The sequence below is a fragment of the Entelurus aequoreus genome, linkage group LG15, assembly GCF_033978785.1.
Source record: "Entelurus aequoreus isolate RoL-2023_Sb linkage group LG15, RoL_Eaeq_v1.1, whole genome shotgun sequence".
NCBI classification, from domain to species: Eukaryota; Metazoa; Chordata; class Actinopteri; order Syngnathiformes; family Syngnathidae; genus Entelurus; species Entelurus aequoreus.
This window is the reverse complement of record NC_084745.1, coordinates 47,641,579-47,661,578: the sequence shown is the minus strand read 5'-3', so window position 1 is coordinate 47,661,578 and position 20,000 is coordinate 47,641,579. Positions and strand designations below refer to the sequence as shown.

General features: G+C 38.6%; 1 protein-coding gene across 13 annotated transcripts in view; it reads right to left on the bottom strand.

The window, feature by feature from the left end:
* si:ch211-285f17.1 (sickle tail protein) overlaps positions 1-20,000 on the bottom strand; it is a 351,576-nt gene that overhangs the window by 130,447 nt on the left and 201,129 nt on the right. For 12 of the 13 annotated variants that reach the window (XR_009821210.1, XM_062021660.1, XM_062021659.1 and 9 more), the window contains one exon: positions 447-721. Coding sequence is in view for 12 of the 13 variants with exons in the window: in XM_062021660.1 (XP_061877644.1) it covers positions 447-721 (275 nt within the window). In the remaining variant the exon portion in view is untranslated. Of the gene's footprint in view, positions 1-446; positions 722-12,560; positions 12,730-20,000 lie in introns of those variants that run through there. The other variant, XM_062021661.1, reaches the window with a different exon arrangement.

Genomic DNA, 20,000 nt, shown 5'->3' with positions numbered 1-20,000 from the left:
CCCGAGTCAAAATAATTGCCCAGGCCTGATCTATATAGATGCTAACAGTTAACATGAGTTCATTTAGTACCAAAATATATAACTCTGAGGTGTATACCTGCAAAAATAGCAAACCTTTTTTTTACATGCTAACAGTTAGTATGCATTAATTAAGTACCAAAATATATAACTCTGAGGTGTATACCTGCAAAAATAGCTTTTAAAAAAAACTTTACATGCTAACAGTTAGCATGCGTTAATTAAGTACAAAATATATAACTCTGAGGTGTATACCTGCAAAAATAGCTTCAAAATACTTTACAAGCTAACAGTTAGCATGCATTAATTAAGTACCAAAATATATAACTCTGAGCTGTATACCTGCAAAAATAGCTTCAAAAAAACTTGACATGCTAACAGTTAGCATGCGTTAACTGTCGGCCAAAATCCTTCGGGTGCACTCTTACCTGCTCCCGCAACCTCTCCTGGTGCCCCATGATGGCGGAGGCGTGGTGGGGGTACTTGTGCTTGAGGTGCTCCAGGAAGGCCTCCCTCTTCTTGTCCATGTCAGGGGGCTGCATCGCCAGGATCTCGCGGCTGCCGCGGGCCCCACCTAGCGTGTGCCTGCGCGGGACGCTGCGGCCGCCCTTGGAGGCCTGGGTCCCATTCGGCGGGGCCTGTCTCCGCGCGGCGTGCTCGGTGTCCTCGGGGGAGGTGACCCTCAGGTTGCTCTTGGTTTGCTCTGAATGCAGGGGGTCAGAGAGCACGCGGGGTCAAGAAGACACATGTGCAGCGCTGAGATTTTGTCAGCAACATGGAGACCAGTGAAGTTGGCACGTTGTGTAAATGGTAAATAAAAACAGAATACAATGATTTGCAAATCCTTTTCAGCTTATATTCAATTAAATAGACTGCAAAGACAAGATATTTAACGTTCGAACTGAGAAACTTAGTTATTTTTCGCAAATATTAGCTCATTTGGAATTTGATGCCTGCAAAATGTTTCCAAAAAGCTGGCATAAGTGGCAAAAAAGACTGAGAAAGTTGAGGAATGCTCATCAAACACTTATTTGGAACATCCCACAGGTGAACAGGCTAATTGGGAACAGGTGGGTGCCATGATTGGGTATTAAAGCATGAAATTCTCAGTCATTCACAAACAAGGATGGGGCGAGGGTCACCACGTTGTGAACAAATGCGTGAGCAAATTGTCGAACAGTTCAAGAACAACATTTCTCAACCAGCTATTGCAAGGAATTTAGGGACTTCACCATCTACGGTCCGTAATATCATCAAAAGGTTCAGAGAATCTGGAGAAATCACTGCACGTAACATTGAATGCCCGTGACCTTGGATCCCTCAGGCGGTACTGCATCAAAAAGCGACATCAGTGTGTAAAGGATATCACCACATGGGCTCAGGAACACTTCAGAAAACCACTGTCAGTAACTACAGTTGGTCACTACATCTGTAAGTGCAAGTTAAAACTCTACAATGCAAAGCGAACGCCATTTATCAACAACACCCAGAAATGCCGCTGAGTTCGACCTCAACTAAGAAGGACTGATGCAAAGTGTAAAAGTGTTCTGTGGTCTGACGAGTCCACATTTCAAATTGTTTTTGGAAACTGTGGACGTCGTGTCCTCCGGAAACAAGGGGAAAAGAACCATCCGGATTGTTCTAAGCGCAAAGTTCAAAAGCCAGCATCTGTGATGGTATGGGGGTGTATTAGTTCCCAAGACATGGGTAACTTACACATCTGTGAAGGCACCATTAATGATGAAAAGGTACATACAGGTTTTGGAGCAACATATGTTGCCATCCAAGCAACGTTACCATGGACGCCCCTGCTTATTTCAGCAAGACAATGCCAAGCCACGTGTTACAACAGCGTGGCTTCATAGTATTCTAATCACTTTAGTATCATTTATATACTGATGCCATACTAGGTATCTGTATTTGCAACATCTGGAACGATTACCGACTATGCAGTGAAGTTTTAACGCAGGGGTGTCCAAACTACGGCCCGCCCGCGAGACAGAATGCGTTCAATAAACAATGGCAGGAAGCAGTATCGTCATATGTACAAATAACTGCCATTTTGCCGCCATCTGGTGGCCAATTCAACCACCTCAACCATTAATTATTCCAGCAAGATTGGACAGAACAGCATTTACTTGTATGACCCAATTCAAACAACCTTTCCTAGTCATGGTGCAGAAAATAAAGGTACAAAAAGTCAACAAACATGGTCACACATAACACAACCTGCTCATTTGAACTTCGTGGTTATTTTAAAAAAGAACAACCAAAAAAAACTCACAACCAACATAAAAAAATGTAAACTACCAAATTCATTACAAGGAATGATGGGAAAATGCAAAACACTCTCTCCACACTTATCCTCCTACGGTTGAGCTATATCTCGTCCTCCAGTAATGATTATATTTGTAAGAAACTTGGTTTATTTGCCGCCATGAAAGGGGAAGATCATTGACTTAGAAGTGGCTTTGCACTGTGGAGGGACATTAGCCGCATTGTGTTGACGACGCTTTGGTTCGCTTGACGCTTGGATGTCTCATCAACCGACATGATCACGATACAACGACATAATTAAAAGCTCCATCGTCAGCCAAATTGATATAATTCATATCGCATGTCGTCTATATGGCGCAACCCTACTTCCCTAACTACGGCGAAACACAGACGACAAGCTAAAATTAACGCATACTTGCAAATAAAACTCAGAAATGTAAGAAAGCAGCACAGTCGTCGTTATCAGCTCGGCTAAATTAAAATAATTTATATGATATTATTAAACAAATGATCATTTATTACCCATGAACACACACAAAAGCACTGGAAATTGAGTACTGGTATCGATTCCTAGGTACCGGGAACTGGTATCAGTTCTAATCCATAAATCCAGTGCATTTCACACACAATTTAATATAGACCAGGGGTCGGCAACCCACAATGTTGAAAGAGCCATGTTGGACCAAAAAGGCAAAAAAAAAATCTATCTGGAGCCACAAAAAATTAAAAGCCGTTATGATGAACGCAACACATGATGTAAGTGTCTATATTGGATATAATAGCCTATTATCAAAATGACTATGTGTCGCAGGCTGACGCAAATCTTCGTTGACAGAAATGTTAAAATGTAAAATTCACTCTATACTAGATGTGTGTGTCCAAGTTAAAGGAAACTGTCTTCTTCTAATGGATTTATTACATTCTTTACAAGCTGGGTAACGTTTGCTGTGGTCTGGAACAACATGGCACACAAACAACTACCGTATTTTTCAGACTATAAGTCGCATTTTTTTTCATAGTTTGGCCGGGGGTGCGACTTATACTCAGGACACTTAGACTTAGACAAACTTTAATGATCCACAAAGGAAATTGTTCCACACAGTAGCTCAGTTACAATGATGGAAAGTGTAAGGATGGAAAGGACAATACAGGCATAAATAGACTAAATATAGCGATATAAAATATAACATATATACGAATATATACATAATATGTGTACAGTATATTATATATACCGATATATTATATTATGTCTATAACATATATACAATATATAACAATTACCATGTACAATATTACAGTATATGTGACAGCGACTTATGTGTGAAATTATTAACACATTAGCGTAAAATATCAAATAATATTCTTTAGCTCATTCACGTAAGAGACTAGACGTATAAGATTTCATGGGATTTAGCGATAAGGAGTGACAGATTGTTTGGTAAACGTATAGCATGTTCTATATGTTATAGTTATTTGAATGACTCTTACCATAATATGTTACGTTAACATACCAGGCACCTTCTCAGTTGGTTATTTATGCCTCATATAACGTACACTTATTCAGCCTGTTGTTCACTATTCTTTATTTATTTTAAATTGCCTTTCAAATGTCTATTCTTGGTGTTGGGTTTTATCAAATACATTTCCCCCAAAAATGCGACTTATACTCCAGTGCGACTTGTATATGTTTTTTTCCTTCTTTATTATGCATTTTCGGCCGGTGCGACTTATACTCCGGAGCGACTTATAGTCCGAAAAATACGGTATCAGAAATCCAGGCAATATTACATACAGATAATGTGTCACGAGACATGCAAATTTATATTAAATAGACAGACGAAATAAGTAAAGGAAATTAAATGAGCTCGAATATACCTACAAACGAGGCATAATGATGCAATATGTACACACAGCTAGCCTAAATAGCATGTTAGCACCAATTAGCTTGCAGCTATCCATCCACTTGGGTAAAACAGAATCCATCCTGTTTGGGTCCCACATCAAACTTAAGAGAGTCAATCACTTCACCATAAAAGTAGGTGACAGTGTCATCACCAGGAAAGATGAGGTCACCTACCTAGGTTCCATTCTAGAGGCTAACCTTTCCTGTGATAAAATGGCAACCAAGGTAATCAAAAAGGTTAACCAACGAACGAGATTTCTCTACAGAATTTCCTCTCTGGTCAACAAAAGCACCTTGAGGATTCTGGCGGGAACTCTCGTTCAACCCTTTTTCGATTACGCATGCACCTCCTGGTACCCTAGCACCTCCAAAACCCTCAAATCTAAACTCCAAACATCTCAGAACAAGCTAGTCAGGTTACTTCTAGACCTCCACCCCAGATCCCACCTCACTCCTACCCACTTCTCTAAAGTGGGCTGGCTCAAGGTGGAGGACAGAGTTAAACAACTTGCACTGAGCCTAGTCTATAAAATCCGCTACACCCCCCTGATACCGAAGTACATGTCAAACTACTTCCTTAACGTAAATGACCGCCATAACCACAACACCAGGGGGTGCTCCACTAACCACGTTAAACCCAGATTCCGAACTAACAAAGGTCTTAACTCATTCTCTTTCTATGCCACATCAATGTGGAATGCGCTCCCAACAGGTATAAAAGAAAGGGCATCTCTATCCTCCTTCAAAACCGCTATAAAAGTTCACCTCCAGGCAGCTACAACCCTAAACTAACACCCTCCCCGGATTGCTAATAATCAAATGTAAACAATCAAATGCAGATTATTTTTCTTATGCCTTCTGATCTCTCTCTCTCTCTCTCTCTCTCTCTCTCTCTCTCTCTCTCTCTCTCTCTCTCTCTCTCTCTCTCTCTCTATGTCCACTACTTGATGTCCATATCCCCACCCCCCCACCCCACCCCCCCTCCACACTCCTGATTGTAAATAATGTAAATAATTCAATGTGATTATCTTGTGTGATGACTGTATTATGATGATAGTATATATGATAGTATATATCTGTATCATGAATCAATTTAAGTGGACCCCGACTTAAACAAGTTGAAAAACTTATTCGGGTGTTACCATTTAGTGGTCAATTGTACGGAATATGTACTTCACTGTGCAACCTACTAATAAAAGTCTCAATCAATCAATCAATCATGCAGTGACCAAATATGCCTGAATTAGCCCTCCAACAAGTCAATAACATCAACAAAGCTCACCTTTGTGCATTCACGCACAGAATAAAAAGTTTGGTGGACACAATGCGACAAAGAAGGTGTGGCATAAAATATGTCTTTCTGTGGCAGCGTCGGAGAATGTCGTACATGTAAACAAACTACGGTTAGTTCAAGGACCGCCGAAATTAGTAGGACAAAACGGCACTTGCCAAATACTCTCATCAGTGAAGCATGTTTAATATAAAAAGTGGGATTTCTAACAATTAGGAATATTTATGTCATGTTTGTCCTCCTACAGAAACCATATCGAAACAAAAAATATATATTTTACCTCATCTTATTCCATTTTCATACATTTTTGAAAAAGTTCCATGGAGCCACTATGGTGGCACTAAAGAGTCGCTATGGCCTATACTAATATACCGAAATATGACAGATATTCCTTGTTCCTACGTATGCGTGTCGACACGGAGAACTGGCCAGGCTTGCCGGGCTTGAAGCAGCCGGTGTGTCACTGGAGCCTGTGTGGCTGCACACGTAAACAAAGTATCTGCTTGACAGCGCAAGAAACAGATCATCACGACCCATTTCTCCAAAAATACCATCAACCGGATGCAGAAAGTGTCCTACTTTATCAGCACAATTGAAGAAAATGAGAGAATAAAGGGATATGGTGAGGGTCTGACAAGTGTCTTAAGTAGGGCTTTCGGTGCTGTGTACTGAGAGCCAGAAACATCCATGATGATGTAACAGTGGGGACAGGAAGTCTAATTGGAGGAAACTTCATGTAAATTTCATGAAGCTACTTTTTCTCTATTTGGAGTTCAATTTGCAGATCGTTGGGGGGAAACCCGCTTTGGTGGCAAAACAGAAAAATACCGTATTTTTCGGACCATAGGGTGCACCTTATTATAAGGCGCACTGCCGATGAGCGGGTCTAGTCAGGTCTTTTCATACAAAAGGCGCACCGGATTATAAGGCGCAATAAAGGAGTCCTATTATAATTTTTTTTTACATTTAAAACACTATCTTGTGGTCTACATACGTAATGGTGGTTCTTTGGTCAGGATGCAGCGTTTTGTGGGCGGTCTTATTTACGTGGCTCACCTTCGACAGCGTCTTCTCCCCGTCATTTTTGGTGTAGCAGTGTAGCGTGCAAGGACGCGGGTGGAAGATGTGTCAAAAGATGGAGCTAACTGTTTTAATGACATTCAGACTTTACTTCAATCAATAACAGAGCAGCATCTCCTCATCCGTGGCTCACTAGTGCAACAACAAGGCCGGAAATGTGTCCTGTGAAAAAACGTCCGACCAAAACTCTCTAATAACTAAAGTTCCTTGGGTGAATAATGTACACTCACTATACCGGTAGTTTTTAGCGCTTCCATAGCGAGATATAAGCTACAACTTTACACTACTTTATATTAGAAATGGCAACAATGGAGGATGAATGTCCCATAACAAGAAGATAGAGAAAAAGAAGAAGCTTATCAAATACTATGTCGGCACACACTACAATGGCGGACGAGCGCAAATTTTCAGGATTTATGCAGATCCCAAATACAGATCAGCAGGTACCAGAATGTAAGAAAATTTGGTTTTGCATAATCTTTTGCGAAACAAAACGGCAGATAATATGTCTGCTAAAAGGGGCCATTTTGCGGTCCTTATACACACACCATAATAATACCCGTATGTTGAAATACAGTACTTCTGACAACGTAGATGATACACGTTGTTGATTGGGAAATGACCAAATTTCAAAGGCCAAATCAACGTCACAACCTGACATTGAATAAACATTGTCAAAAAGCATGTTGTTTCAAAATATTCGTTGGGAAATGACCAAATTTCAATGGTCAAATCAATGTCAGAACCTTCCATGCTTCTGTTTTTTTGCTACTTGCTATCTTGGCCATTCCCAGTGCCATCCAGTTTGGTGTTGTTTCTGTAGTTTGCAAGTATCGCAACTCCGACCCAAGTTGATTTAATTTTTGTACATAGTACATTGTAAATTGAGACAACGTAGATGATACACGCTGTTGATTGGGAAATGACCAAATTTCCAAAGGCCAAATCTTTGTCACAACCTGACATTGAATAAACATTGTCAAAAAGCATGTTGTTTCAACGTTGTATATGTGTTGTAAAATATTGGTTGGGAAATGACCAAATTTCAATGGTCAAATCAATGTCAGAACCTTCCATGCTTCTCGTTTTTTGCTACTTGCTATCTTGGCCATTCCCAGTGCCATCCAGCTTGGTGTCGTTTCTGTAGTTAGCAAGTATTGCAGCTCCGACCCAAGTTTATTTTATGTTTGTACATCGTACATTGTAAATTGAGACAACATTGATGATCCACGTTGTTGATTGCGAAATGACCAAATTTCAATGGCCAAATCAACGTCACAAAATGACATTGAATAAACGTCGTCAAAAAGCATGTTGTTTCAACGCTGTATTTGTGTTGTAGAATATTGGTTGGGAAATGACCAAAATTCAATGGTCAAATCAACGTCAGAATCCAACATTAATTAAACGTTGTCAAAAAGCATGTTGTTATGTTTGAGTTGCTCAACATCAGGACCTAATTCCACAAGTTCTCAATGTTGTTTTAATGTCTTGTGCCTGCTGGATAGCTGATATCGATGTTAGATTGGGACACCCCCACTGTATGATTAAATTTCAATGGCCAAATCAACGTCATAACCTTCCATGCGTCTCGTTTTTTGCTACTTGCTATCTTGGCCATTCCCAGTGCCATCCAGCTTGGTGTTGTTTCTGTAGTCAGCAAGTATTGCAACTCCGAGCCAAATGTATTTTATTTTTGTACATAGTAAATTGATTAAATGTAGTCAAAAACCATGTTGTTTCAACGTTGTATTTGTGTTGTAGTGTATTGGTTGGGAAATGACCAAAATTCAACGGTCAAAATCAACGTCACAACCTGACATTGAATAAAAGTCGTCAAAAAGCATGTTGTTTCAACGTTGTATTTTGTGTTGTAGAATATTGGTTGAAAAATGACCAAAATTCAATGGCCAAATCAACGTCACAACCTGACTGAATAAACGTCGTCAAAAAGCATGTTGTTTCAAAGTTGTATTTGTGTTGTAGAATATTGGTTGGGAAATGACCACATTTCAATGGTCAAATCAACGTCAGAACACAACATTGATTAAATGTCGTCAAAAAGCATGTTGTTTCAAAGTTGTATTTGTTTTGTAGAAATTTGGTTGGGAAATGACCAGATTTCAATGGTCAAATCAACGTCAGAACCCGACATTGATTAAACATTGTCAAAAAGCATGTTGTTTCAACGTTGTATTTGTGTTGTAAAATATTGGTTGGGAAATGACCAAATTTCAATGGTCAATTCAATGTAAGAACCTTCCATGCTTCTTGTTTTTTGCTTCTTGTTTTTTGCTACTTGCTGTCTTGGCCATTCCCAGTGCCATCCAGCTTGGTGTTGTTTATGTAGTTAGCAAGTATTGCAACTCCGACCCAAGTTTATTTTATTTTTGTACATCGTACATAGTAAATTGAGACAACGTTGATGATCCACGTTGTTGGTTGGGAAATGACCACATTTCAATGGTCAAATCAACGTCACAACCTGACATTGAATAAACGTTGATAAAAAGTATGTTGTTTCAACGTTGTATTTGTGTTGTAGATTACTGGTTGAAAAATTACCAAAGTTTAGTGGTCAAATCAACGTAGAAACCCTACATTGATTAAACATCATCAAAAAGCATGCTGTTCCAACGTTGTATTTGTGTTGTAGAATATTGGTTGGGAAATGACCAAAATTCAATGGTCAAATCAACGTCAAAACACAACATGGATTAAACGTCGACAAAAAGCATGTTGTTTCAATGTTTTGTTTGAGTTGCTCAACATCAGGACCTAATTCAACACGTTCTCAATGTTGTTTCAATGTCTTGTGCCGGCTGGGAAGTTTCCCTGGCCAAAATGTCGCTAATTGGCCAAAATAGTTGGGAGGCTGCGCATAAGTACATTTTTAAACGGAGACAACGTTGATGTCAAACGTTGGATCCACGTTGTTGGTTGGGAAATGACCAAATTTCAATAGTCAAATCAACGTCACAACCTTCCATGCTTCTCGTTTTTTGCTACTTGCTATCTTGGCCATTTCCAGTGCCATCCAGCTTGGTGTTGTTTCTGTAGTTAGCAAGTATTGCAACTCCGACCCAAGTTTATTTTATTTTTGTACATAGTAAATTGAGACAACGTTGATGATCCACTTTGTTGATTGGGAAATGACCAAATTTTAAAGGCCAAATCAACATCAGAACCCAACATGGCTTTAATGTTGTCGAAAAGCATGTTGTTTCAATGTTTTGTTTGATTTGCTCAACGTCGGGACCTAATTCAAGGCGTTCTCAACGTTGTTTCAATATATTGTGCTGGTGGGGAAGTTTCCCTGGCCAAAATGTCGCTAATTGGCCAAAATAGTTGGGAGGCTGCGCATAAGTACATTTTTAAACGGAGACAACGTTGATGTCAAACGTTGGATCCACGTTGTTGGTTGGGAAATGACCAAATTTCAATGGCCAAATCAACATCACAACCTTCCATGCATCTCATTTTTTGCTACTTGCTATCTTGGCCATTCCCAGTGCCATCCAGCTTGGTGTTGTTTCTGTAGTTAGCAAGTATTGCAACTCCGACCCAAATGTATTTTATTTTTGTACATAGTAAATTGAGACAACGTTGATGACCCACGTTGTTGATTGGGAAATGACCAAATTTCGAAGGCCAAATCAACGTCAGAACCTGACATTGATTAAATGTAGTCAAAAACTATGTTGTTTCAACGTTGTATTTGTGTTGTAGTGTATTGGTTGGGAAATTAACAAATTTCAATGGTCAAATCAACGTCACAAGCTGACTTTGAATAAACGTCGTCAAAAAGCATGTTGTATCAACGTTGTATTTGTGTTGTAGAATATTGGTTGGGAAATTACCAAAATTCAATGGTCAAATCAACGTCACAACCCAACATGGATTAAATGTCGTCGAAAAGCATGTTGTTTCAATGTTTTGTTTGAGTTGCTCAACGTCTGGACCTAATTCAACAAGTTCTCAACATAGTTTCAATATATTGTGCCGGCGGGGAAGTTTCCCTGGCCAAAATGTCGCTAATTGGCCAAAATAGTTGGGAGGCTGCGCATAAGTACATTTTTAAACGGAGACAACGTTGATGTCAAACGTTGGATCCACGTTGTTGGTTGGGAAATGACCAAATTTCAATGGCCAAATCAACGTCACAACCTTCCATGCTTCTTGTTTTTTGCTACTTGCTATCTTGGCCATTCCCAGTGCCATCCAGCTTGGTGTTGTTTCTGTAGTTAGCAAGTATTGCAACTCCGACCCAAGTTTATTTATTTATTTATCATTTATTTATTTTTGTACATAGTCAATTGAATTACGTTGATGATCCACTTTGTTGATTGGGAAATGACCAAATTCCAAAGGCCAAATCAACGTCAGAACCTGACATTGATTAAATGTAGTCAAAAAACTATGTTGTTTCAACATTGTATTTGTGTTGTAGTGTATTGGTTGGGAAATTAACAAATTTCAATGGTCAAATCAACGTCACAACCTGACTTTGAATAAACGTCGTCACAAAGCATGTTGTTTCAACGTTGTATTGTGTTGTAGAATATTGGTTGGGAAATGACCAAAATTCAATGGTCAAATCAACGTCACAACCAAACATGGATTAAACGTCGTCGAAAAGCATGTTGTTTCAATGTTTTGTTTGAGTTGCTCAACGTCGGGACCTAATTCAAGGCGTTCTCAACGTTGTTTCAATATATTGTGCTGGTGGGGAAGTTTCCCTGGCCAAAATGTCGCTAATTGGCCAAAATAGTTGGGAGGCTCCGCATAAGTACATTTTTAAACGGAGACAACGTTGATGTCGAACGTTGGATCCACGTTGTTGGTTGGGAAATGACCAAATTTCAATAGTCAAATCAACGTCACCACCTTCCATGCTTCTCGTTTTTTGCTACTTGCTATCTTGGCCATTCCCAGTGCCATCCAGCTTGGTGTTGTTTCTGTAGTTAGCAAGTATTGCAACTCTGACCCAAATGTATTTTATTTTTGTACATAGTAAATTGAGACAACGTTGATGATCCACGTTGTTGATTGGGAAATTACCAAATTTCAAAGGCCAAATCAACGTCAGAACCCAACATGGCTTAAATGTCGTCGAAAAGCATGTTGTTTCAATGCTTTGTTTGAGTTGCTCAACGTCGGGACCTAATTCAAGGCGTTCTCAACGTTGTTTCAATATATTGTGCTGGTGGGGAAGTTTCCCTGGCCAAAATGTCGCTAATTGGCCAAAATAGTTGGGAGGCTGCGCATAAGTACATTTTTAAACGGAGGCAACGTTGATGTCAAACGTTGGATCCACGTTGTTGGTTGGGAAATGACCAAATTTCAATGGCCAAATCAACATCATAACCTTCCATGCTTCTTGTTTTTTGCTACTTGCTATCTTGGCCATTCCCAGTGCCATCCAGCTTGGTGTTGTTTCTGTAGTTAGCAAGTATTGCAACTCCGACCCAAGTTTATTTTATTTTTGTACATAGTAAATTGAGACAACGTTGATGACCCACGTTGTTGATTGGGAAATGACCAAATTTTAAAGGCCAAATCAACGTCAGAACCCAACATGGCTTAAATGTCGTCAAAAAGCATGTTGTTTCAATGTTTTGTTTGAGTTGCTCAACGTCGGGACCTAATTCAAGGCAACTGCTCAACGTTGTTTCAATATATTGTGCTGGTGGGGAAGTTTCCCTGGCCAAAATGTCGCTAATTGGCCAAAGTAGTTTGGAGGCTGCTAGGGTTGGTAGAATTTGGGGGAATTGCAACAAGGCAAATTCCTGGAGGGACCGTTGAAGATATGCATAACGATGCAGTGTCACCAGTCTAAACCGCCCCCACTACACCCTGCTCCAATTCACTGCCACAGCACGTCTCATTCACTCGCTGCCTATTTTTAACTCCCAAACAGTCCCAAACAAACTTTGCATGAACTACTCTCACAGCGGAGTGGCGTGTCAGGAGAGATAAGTCATTTACCTTCCACTCGGGAACGATCTTCACCCGTTATTTGTTCCTCCATCGCAACCTCCTGCGTGGACGTGCGGCGACCGGCGAGAAAGCGCCAGGTCAGTTGGCTAGTGGGGAGAAAAACAAGTCTGCGGCTAACTCGCCGACTGACTGCCTGCCTGCCTGCGTGCTTGTTTGGAGATTCCAGGAGCAGCTCACGTGGAAAAAAAGAAAAAGAAAAGGGGGGCTCGAGATAGGCCCAGCCCCGCCGCCCCAGGATAGACTGGTGGGGGATTTAGAAAGTCAACTGCATTCCAGGACAAAGTGCGACCGGCCCCTCTCACCCTGGGGCGGTGAGATCGACTGAGAGTGGCAACACATGTGCAAGGAGACCGGGGATGGAACAGTTTATGAAAAGAATCTCGACCCTTCGGTTGACATGACACAGTGTGTGGTTTTATTTGTGTTACTAATCAGGTTGGAGCTGAGGGCCCTATGTACGGAATGGCGGCTGGAGTCACAGGATTGGCCAATCGAAAAAGGAATAGAGATGTCCGATAATGGCTTTTTTTGCCGATATTGGCCAACTCTTAATTACCGATTCCGATATCAACCGATACCGATATATACAGTCGTGGAATGAACACATTATTACGCCTAATTTTGTTGTGATGCCCCGCTGGATGCATTAAACAATGTAACAAGGTTTTCCAAAATAAATCAACTCAAGTTATGGAAAAAAAGTGCCAACATGGCACTGCCATATTTATTATTGAAGTCACAAAGTGCTTTTTTTTTTAAAACATGCCTCAAAACAGCAGCTTGGAATGTGGGACATGCTCTCCCTGAGAGAGCATGAGGAGGTTGAGGTGGGCGGGGCGGGGTTGAGTTTTTGGGCGGTAGCGGGGGGTGTATATTGTAGTGTCCCGGAAGAGTTAGTGCTGCAAGGGTTTCTGGGTATTTGTTCTGTTGTGTTTATGTTGTGTTACGGTGCGGATGTTCTCCCGAAATGTGTTTGTCATTCTTGTTTGGTGTGGGTTCACAGTGTGGCGCAGGGGTCACCAACTCGGTGCCCGCGGGCACCAGGTAGCCCGTAAGGACCAGATGAGTAGCCCGCTGGCCTGTTCTAAAAATAGCTCAAATAGCAGCACTTACCAGTGAGCAGCCTCTATTTTTTAAATTTTATTTATTTACTAGCAAGCTGGTCTCGCTTTGCCCGACATTTATAATTCTAAGAGAGACAAAACTCAAATAGAATTTGAAAATCCAAGAAAATATTTTAAAGACTTGGTCTTCACTTGTTTAAATAAATTCATTAATTTTTTTACTTTGCTTCTTATAACTTTCAGAAAGACAATTTTAGAGAAAAAATACAACCTTAAAAATGATTTTAGGATTTTTAAACACATGTACCTTTTTACCTTTTAAATTCCTTCCTCTTCTTTCCTGACTATTTAAATCAATGTTCAAGTAATTTTTTTATTTTTTATTGTAAAGAATAATAAATACATTTTAATTTAATTCTTCATTTTAGCTTCTATTTTTTCGACGAAGAATATTTGTGAAATATTTCTTCAAACTTATTATGATTAAAATTCAAAAAAATTATTCTGGCAAATCTGGAAAATCTGTAGAATCAAATTTAAATGTTATTTCAAAGTCTTTTGAATTTCTTTTAAAATTTTTGTTCTGGAAAATCTAGAAGAAATAATGATTTGTCTTTGTTAGAAATATAGCTTTGTCCAATTTGTTATATATTCTAACAAAGTGTAGATTGGATTTTAACCTATTTAAAACATGTCAATAAAATTTTAAAATTAATCTTAATCAGGAAAAATTACTAATGATGTTCCATAAATTCTTTTTTTAATTTTTTCAAAAAGATTCGAATTAGCTAGTTTTTCTCTTATTTTTTTCGGTTGAACTTTGAATTTTAAAGAGTCGAAATTGAAGATAAACTATTTTTCAAAATTTAATTGTCATTTTTTTCGTGTTTTCTCCTCTTTTAAACAGTTCAATTAAGTGTAAATATCATTAATTATTAATAATAACATAGAGTTAAAGGTAAATTGAGCAAATTGGCTATTTCTGGCAATTTATTTAAGTGTGTATCAAACTGGTAGCCCTTCGCATTAATCAGTACCCAAGAAGTAGCTCTTGCTTTCAAAAAGGTTGGTGACCCCTGGTGTGGCGCATATTTGTAAATAAATAATAAATGGGTTGTACTTGTATAGCGCTTTTCTACCTTCAAGGTACTCAAAGCGCTTTGACAGTATTTCCACATTTACCCATTCACACACACATTCACACACTGATGGAGGGAGCTGCCATGCAAGGCGCTAACCAGCAGCCATCAGGAGCAAGGGTGAAGTGTCTTGCCCAAGGACACAACGGACGTGACTAGGATGGTAGAAGGTGGGGATTGAACCCCAGTAACCAGCAACCCTCCGGTTGCTGGCACGGCCACTCTACCAACGTTGCCACGCCGTCCCCACATTTGTAACAGTGTTAAAGTTGTTTATACAGCTACCCTCAGTGTGACCTGTATGGCTGTTGACCAAGTATGTATGGCATTCACTTGTGTGTGTGAAAAGACGTGGATATTATGTGATTGGGCCGGCACGCAAAGGCAGTGCCTTTAAGGCACGCCCCCAATATTGTTGTCTGGGTGGAAATCGGGAGAAACTCGGGAGAATGGTTGCCCCGGGAGATTTTTGGAGGGGCACTGAAATTTGGGAGTCTCCCGGGAAAATCGGGAGGGTTGTCATTTTGATAGTAGGCTAATATAGCTAATATACACACTTACATCATGTGTTGTCTTCATTATAACACTTATATAAGGCTTTTAAAGTAATTTTGATAGTAGGCTAATATAGACACTTACATCATGTGTTGTCTTCATTATAACACTTATGTAAGACTTTTAAAGTCATTTTGATAGTAGGCTAATATAGCTAACATAGACACTTACATCATGTGTTGTCTTCATTATAAAACTTATATAAGACTTTTAAATTAATTTTGATAGTAGGCTAATACAGACACTTACATCATGTGTTGTCTTCATTATAACACTTATGTAAGACTTTTAAAGTCATTTTGATAGTAGGCTAATATAGCCACTTACATCACGTGTTGTCTTCATTATAACACTTATGTAAGACTTTTAAAGTCATTTTGATAGTAGGCTAATATAGACACTTACACCATGTGTTGTCTTCATTATAACACTTACGTAAGACTTTTAAAGTAATTTTGATAGTAGGCTAATATAGCTAATATAGACACTTACATCATGTGTTGTCTTCATAATAACACTTATGTAAGACTTTTAAAGTCATTTTGATAGTAGGCTAATATAGCCACTTACATCACGTGTTGTCTTCATTATAACACTTATGTAAGACTTTTAAAGTCATTTTGATAGTTGGCTAAATATAGCTAATATAGACACTTACATCATGTGTTGTCTTCATAATAACACTTATGTAAGACTTTTAAAGTCATTTTGATAGTAGGCTAATATAGCCACTTACATCACGTGTTGTCTTCATTATAACACTTATGTAAGACTTTTAAAGTCATTTTGATAGTTGGCTAAATATAGCTAATATAGACACTTACATCATGTGTTGTCTTCATAATAACACTTATGTAAGACTTTTAAAGTCATTTTGATAGTAGGCTAATATAGCTAACATAGACACTTACATCATGTGTTGTCTTCATTATAAAACTTATATAAGACTTTTAAATTAATTTTGATAGTAGGCTAATACAGACACTTACATCATGTGTTGTCTTCATTATAACACTTATGTAAGACTTTTAAAGTCATTTTGATAGTAGGCTAATATAGCTAATATAGACACTTACGTCATGTGTTGTCTTCATTATAACACTCATGTAAGACTTTTAAAGTCATTTTGATAGTAGGCTAATATAGCTAATATAGACACTTACATCACGTGTTGTCTTCATTATAACACTTATGTAAGACTTTTAAAGTCATTTTGATAGCAGGCTAATACAGACACTTACATCATGTGTTGTCTTCATTATAACACTTATGTAAGACTTTTAAAGTCATTTTGATAGTAGGCTAATATAGCTAATATAGACACTTACATCACGTGTTGTCTTCATTATAACACTTATGTAAGACTTTTAAAGTCATTTTGATAGTAGGCTAATATAGCTAACATAGACACTTACATCATGTGTTGTCTTCATTATAACACTTATGTAAGACTTTTAAACTCATTTTGATAGTAGGCTAATATAGCTAATATAGACACTTACATCATGTGTTGTCTTCATTATAACACTTATGTAAGACTTTTAAAGTCATTTTGATAGTAGGCTAATATAGCTAATATAGACACTTACGTCATGTGTTGTCTTCATTATAACACTTATATAAGACTTTTAAAGTCATTTTGATAGTAGGCTGCTATACATCACTGTACAACTTGTCCTCTCAACACAACAGTCAAGAAACAATTGTTGCTCCAAATTAGGAACCTAAGTGTCCTGAGATGATGCAACACAGCGTAGTTTAACATCTTTTAGCTGAAGGCGAGGGTGGCGACCGCCAAAGTAACAGCACCCGGATCGATCCACACGGTGCAAAAGGAGACGGCACGACATTGGCGTACCTTTCACCCCGCTGGTGGACGGGAGGACGATCAATGGGGGCCGAGGGGGGGGGGGGGGTTTGTGGACCATGTAATTACGGCCGTCGGGTCGATGCAACTCAGCAGCTCGGCGGTTAATGTGGAGACCCGAGAGGACAATTCCACCCGCGCTGGCTACACTTGAACAAGTTCTCACCGGGAGTGGAAACACAAAAACAAGCCGACCCATTCCGAGAGCGTCGGGCCTCTCGCAGTTCCGTGAACCGCGGCACGAAACAAGCGGCGGAGAACACGCTCCGACCTGTTGCCTGCAGCAGCGAGGAGCAGGTGGCGCATATTCCCTCTCACTCCCTTCATTTAACAACACACACAAAAAAAAACAGTAAGTCAAAAATAGCATTCATAGTTTTGGCCCAAACTTTTTGAGTTTAATGCTCACTTCGAGTGGAACTGGAACATTTGACACGCTGCAGTTCTGGGACATTTGGAAGACTTTTACAGACTATTTCAATTGTGGCGTGATATTCAACAAAAGCTGTGCTACTGAAAAAACTAAAATTACAGACTGAAATAAAAAAAATGTTTGTACAGCATCGGAAGTGAATTGTGAAAGGTGTCTCCCCCTGCTGGATGTACACAGGAAGTAACCATGTCACACCAAACCCAACCAACTTGATTCTGGGTTACTAACCCGAATGTAAACAAATATAATAATATACTTTTACATTTTTTGGGGGGGAATTTTGTCTATCCTTCACAATAAATATGAGATGTCAGATAATGGCTTTTTTGCCGATATTCCGATATTGTCCAACTCTTAATTACCGATTCCGATATCAACCGATACCGATATATACAGTCGTGGAATGAACACATTATTATGCCTAATTTTGTTGTGATGCATTAAACAATGTAACAAGGTTTTCCAAAATAAATCAACTCAAGTTATGGAAAAAAAATGCCAACATGGCCATATTTATTATTGAAGTCACAAAGTGCATTTATTTTTTTTAACATGCCTCAAAACAGCAGCTTGGAATTTGGGACATGCTCTCCCTGAGAGAGCATGAGGAGGTTGAGGTGGGCAGGGTTGAGTTGGGGGGTAGAGGGTAGCGGGGTGTGTATATTGTAGCGTCCCGGAAGAGTTAGTGCTGCAAGGGGTTCTGGGTATTTGTTCTGTTGTGTTTATGTTGTGTTACGGTGCGGATGTTCTCCCGAAATGTGTTTGTCATTCTTGTTTACATCATGTGTTGCCTTCATTATAGCACTTATATAAGACTTTTAAAGTCATTTTGATAGTAAGCTAATATAGCTAATATAGACACTTACGTCATGTGTTGCCTTCATTATAACACTTATATAAGACTTGTAAAGTCATTTTGATAGTAGGCTAATATAGCTAATATAGACACTTACATCATGTGTTGTCTTCATTATAACACTTATATAGGACTTTTAAAGTCATTTTGATAGTAGGCTAATATAGCTAATATCGACACTTACGTCATGTGTTGCCTTCATTATAACACTTATATAAGACTTTTAAAGTCATTTTGATAGTAGACTAATACAGCTAATTTCGACACTTACATCATGTGTTGCCTTCATTATAGCACTTATATAAGACTTTTAAAGTCATTTTGATAGTAGGCTAATATAGCTAATATCGACACTTACGTCATGTGTTGCCTTCATTATAACACTTATATAAGACTTTTAAAGTCATTTTGATAGTAGGCTAATATAGCTAATATCGACACTTACGTCATGTGTTGCCTTCATTATAACACTTATATAAGACTATTAAAGTCATTTTGATAGTAGGCTAATATAGCTAATATCGACACTTACGTCATGTGTTGCCTTCATTATAACACTTATATAAGACTTTTAAACTCATTTTGATAGTAGGCTAATATAGCTAATATCGACACTTACGTCATGTGTTGCCTTCATTATAACACTTATATAAGACTTTTAAAGTCATTTTGATAGTAGGCTAATACAGCTAATATCGACACTTACGTCATGTGTTGCCTTCATTATAACACTTATATAAGACTTTTAAAGTCATTTTGATAGTAGGCTAATATAGCTAATATCGACACTTACGTCATGTGTTGTCTTCATTATAACACTTATATAAGACTTTTAAAGTCATTTTGATAGTAGGCTAATATAGCTAATATAGACACTTACATCATGTGTTGCCTTCATTATAGCACTTATATAAGACTTTTAAAGTCATTTTGATAGTAGGCCAATATAGCTAATATAGACACTTACATCATGTATTGCCTTCATTATAACACTTATATAAGACTTTTAAAGTCATTTTGATAGTAGGCTAATATAGCTAATATCGACACTTACGTCATGTGTTGCCTTCATTATAACACTTATATAAGACTTTTAAAGTCATTTTGACAGCAGGCTAATATAGCTAATATCGACACTTACGTCATGTGTTGCCTTCATTATAGCACATATATAAGACTTTTAAAGTCATTTTGACAGCAGGCTAATATAGCTAATATAGACACTTACGTCATGTGTTGCCTTCATTATAGCACATATATAAGACTTTTAAAGTCATTTTGATAGTAGGCTAATACAGCTAATATCGACACTTACATCATGTGTTGCCTTCATTATAACACTTATATAAGACTTTTAAAGTCATTTTGATAGTAGGCTAATATGAATACACAAACTACAGAAAGACTACTGATACACTTGCATCTAAGAGGGTTAATCTGCTGGTACTTCTCAGTGATAAGTTGTTTCCTCACAGGTAACTGACACCACCAGAGTGGTTGCAAAGTGGTGCACA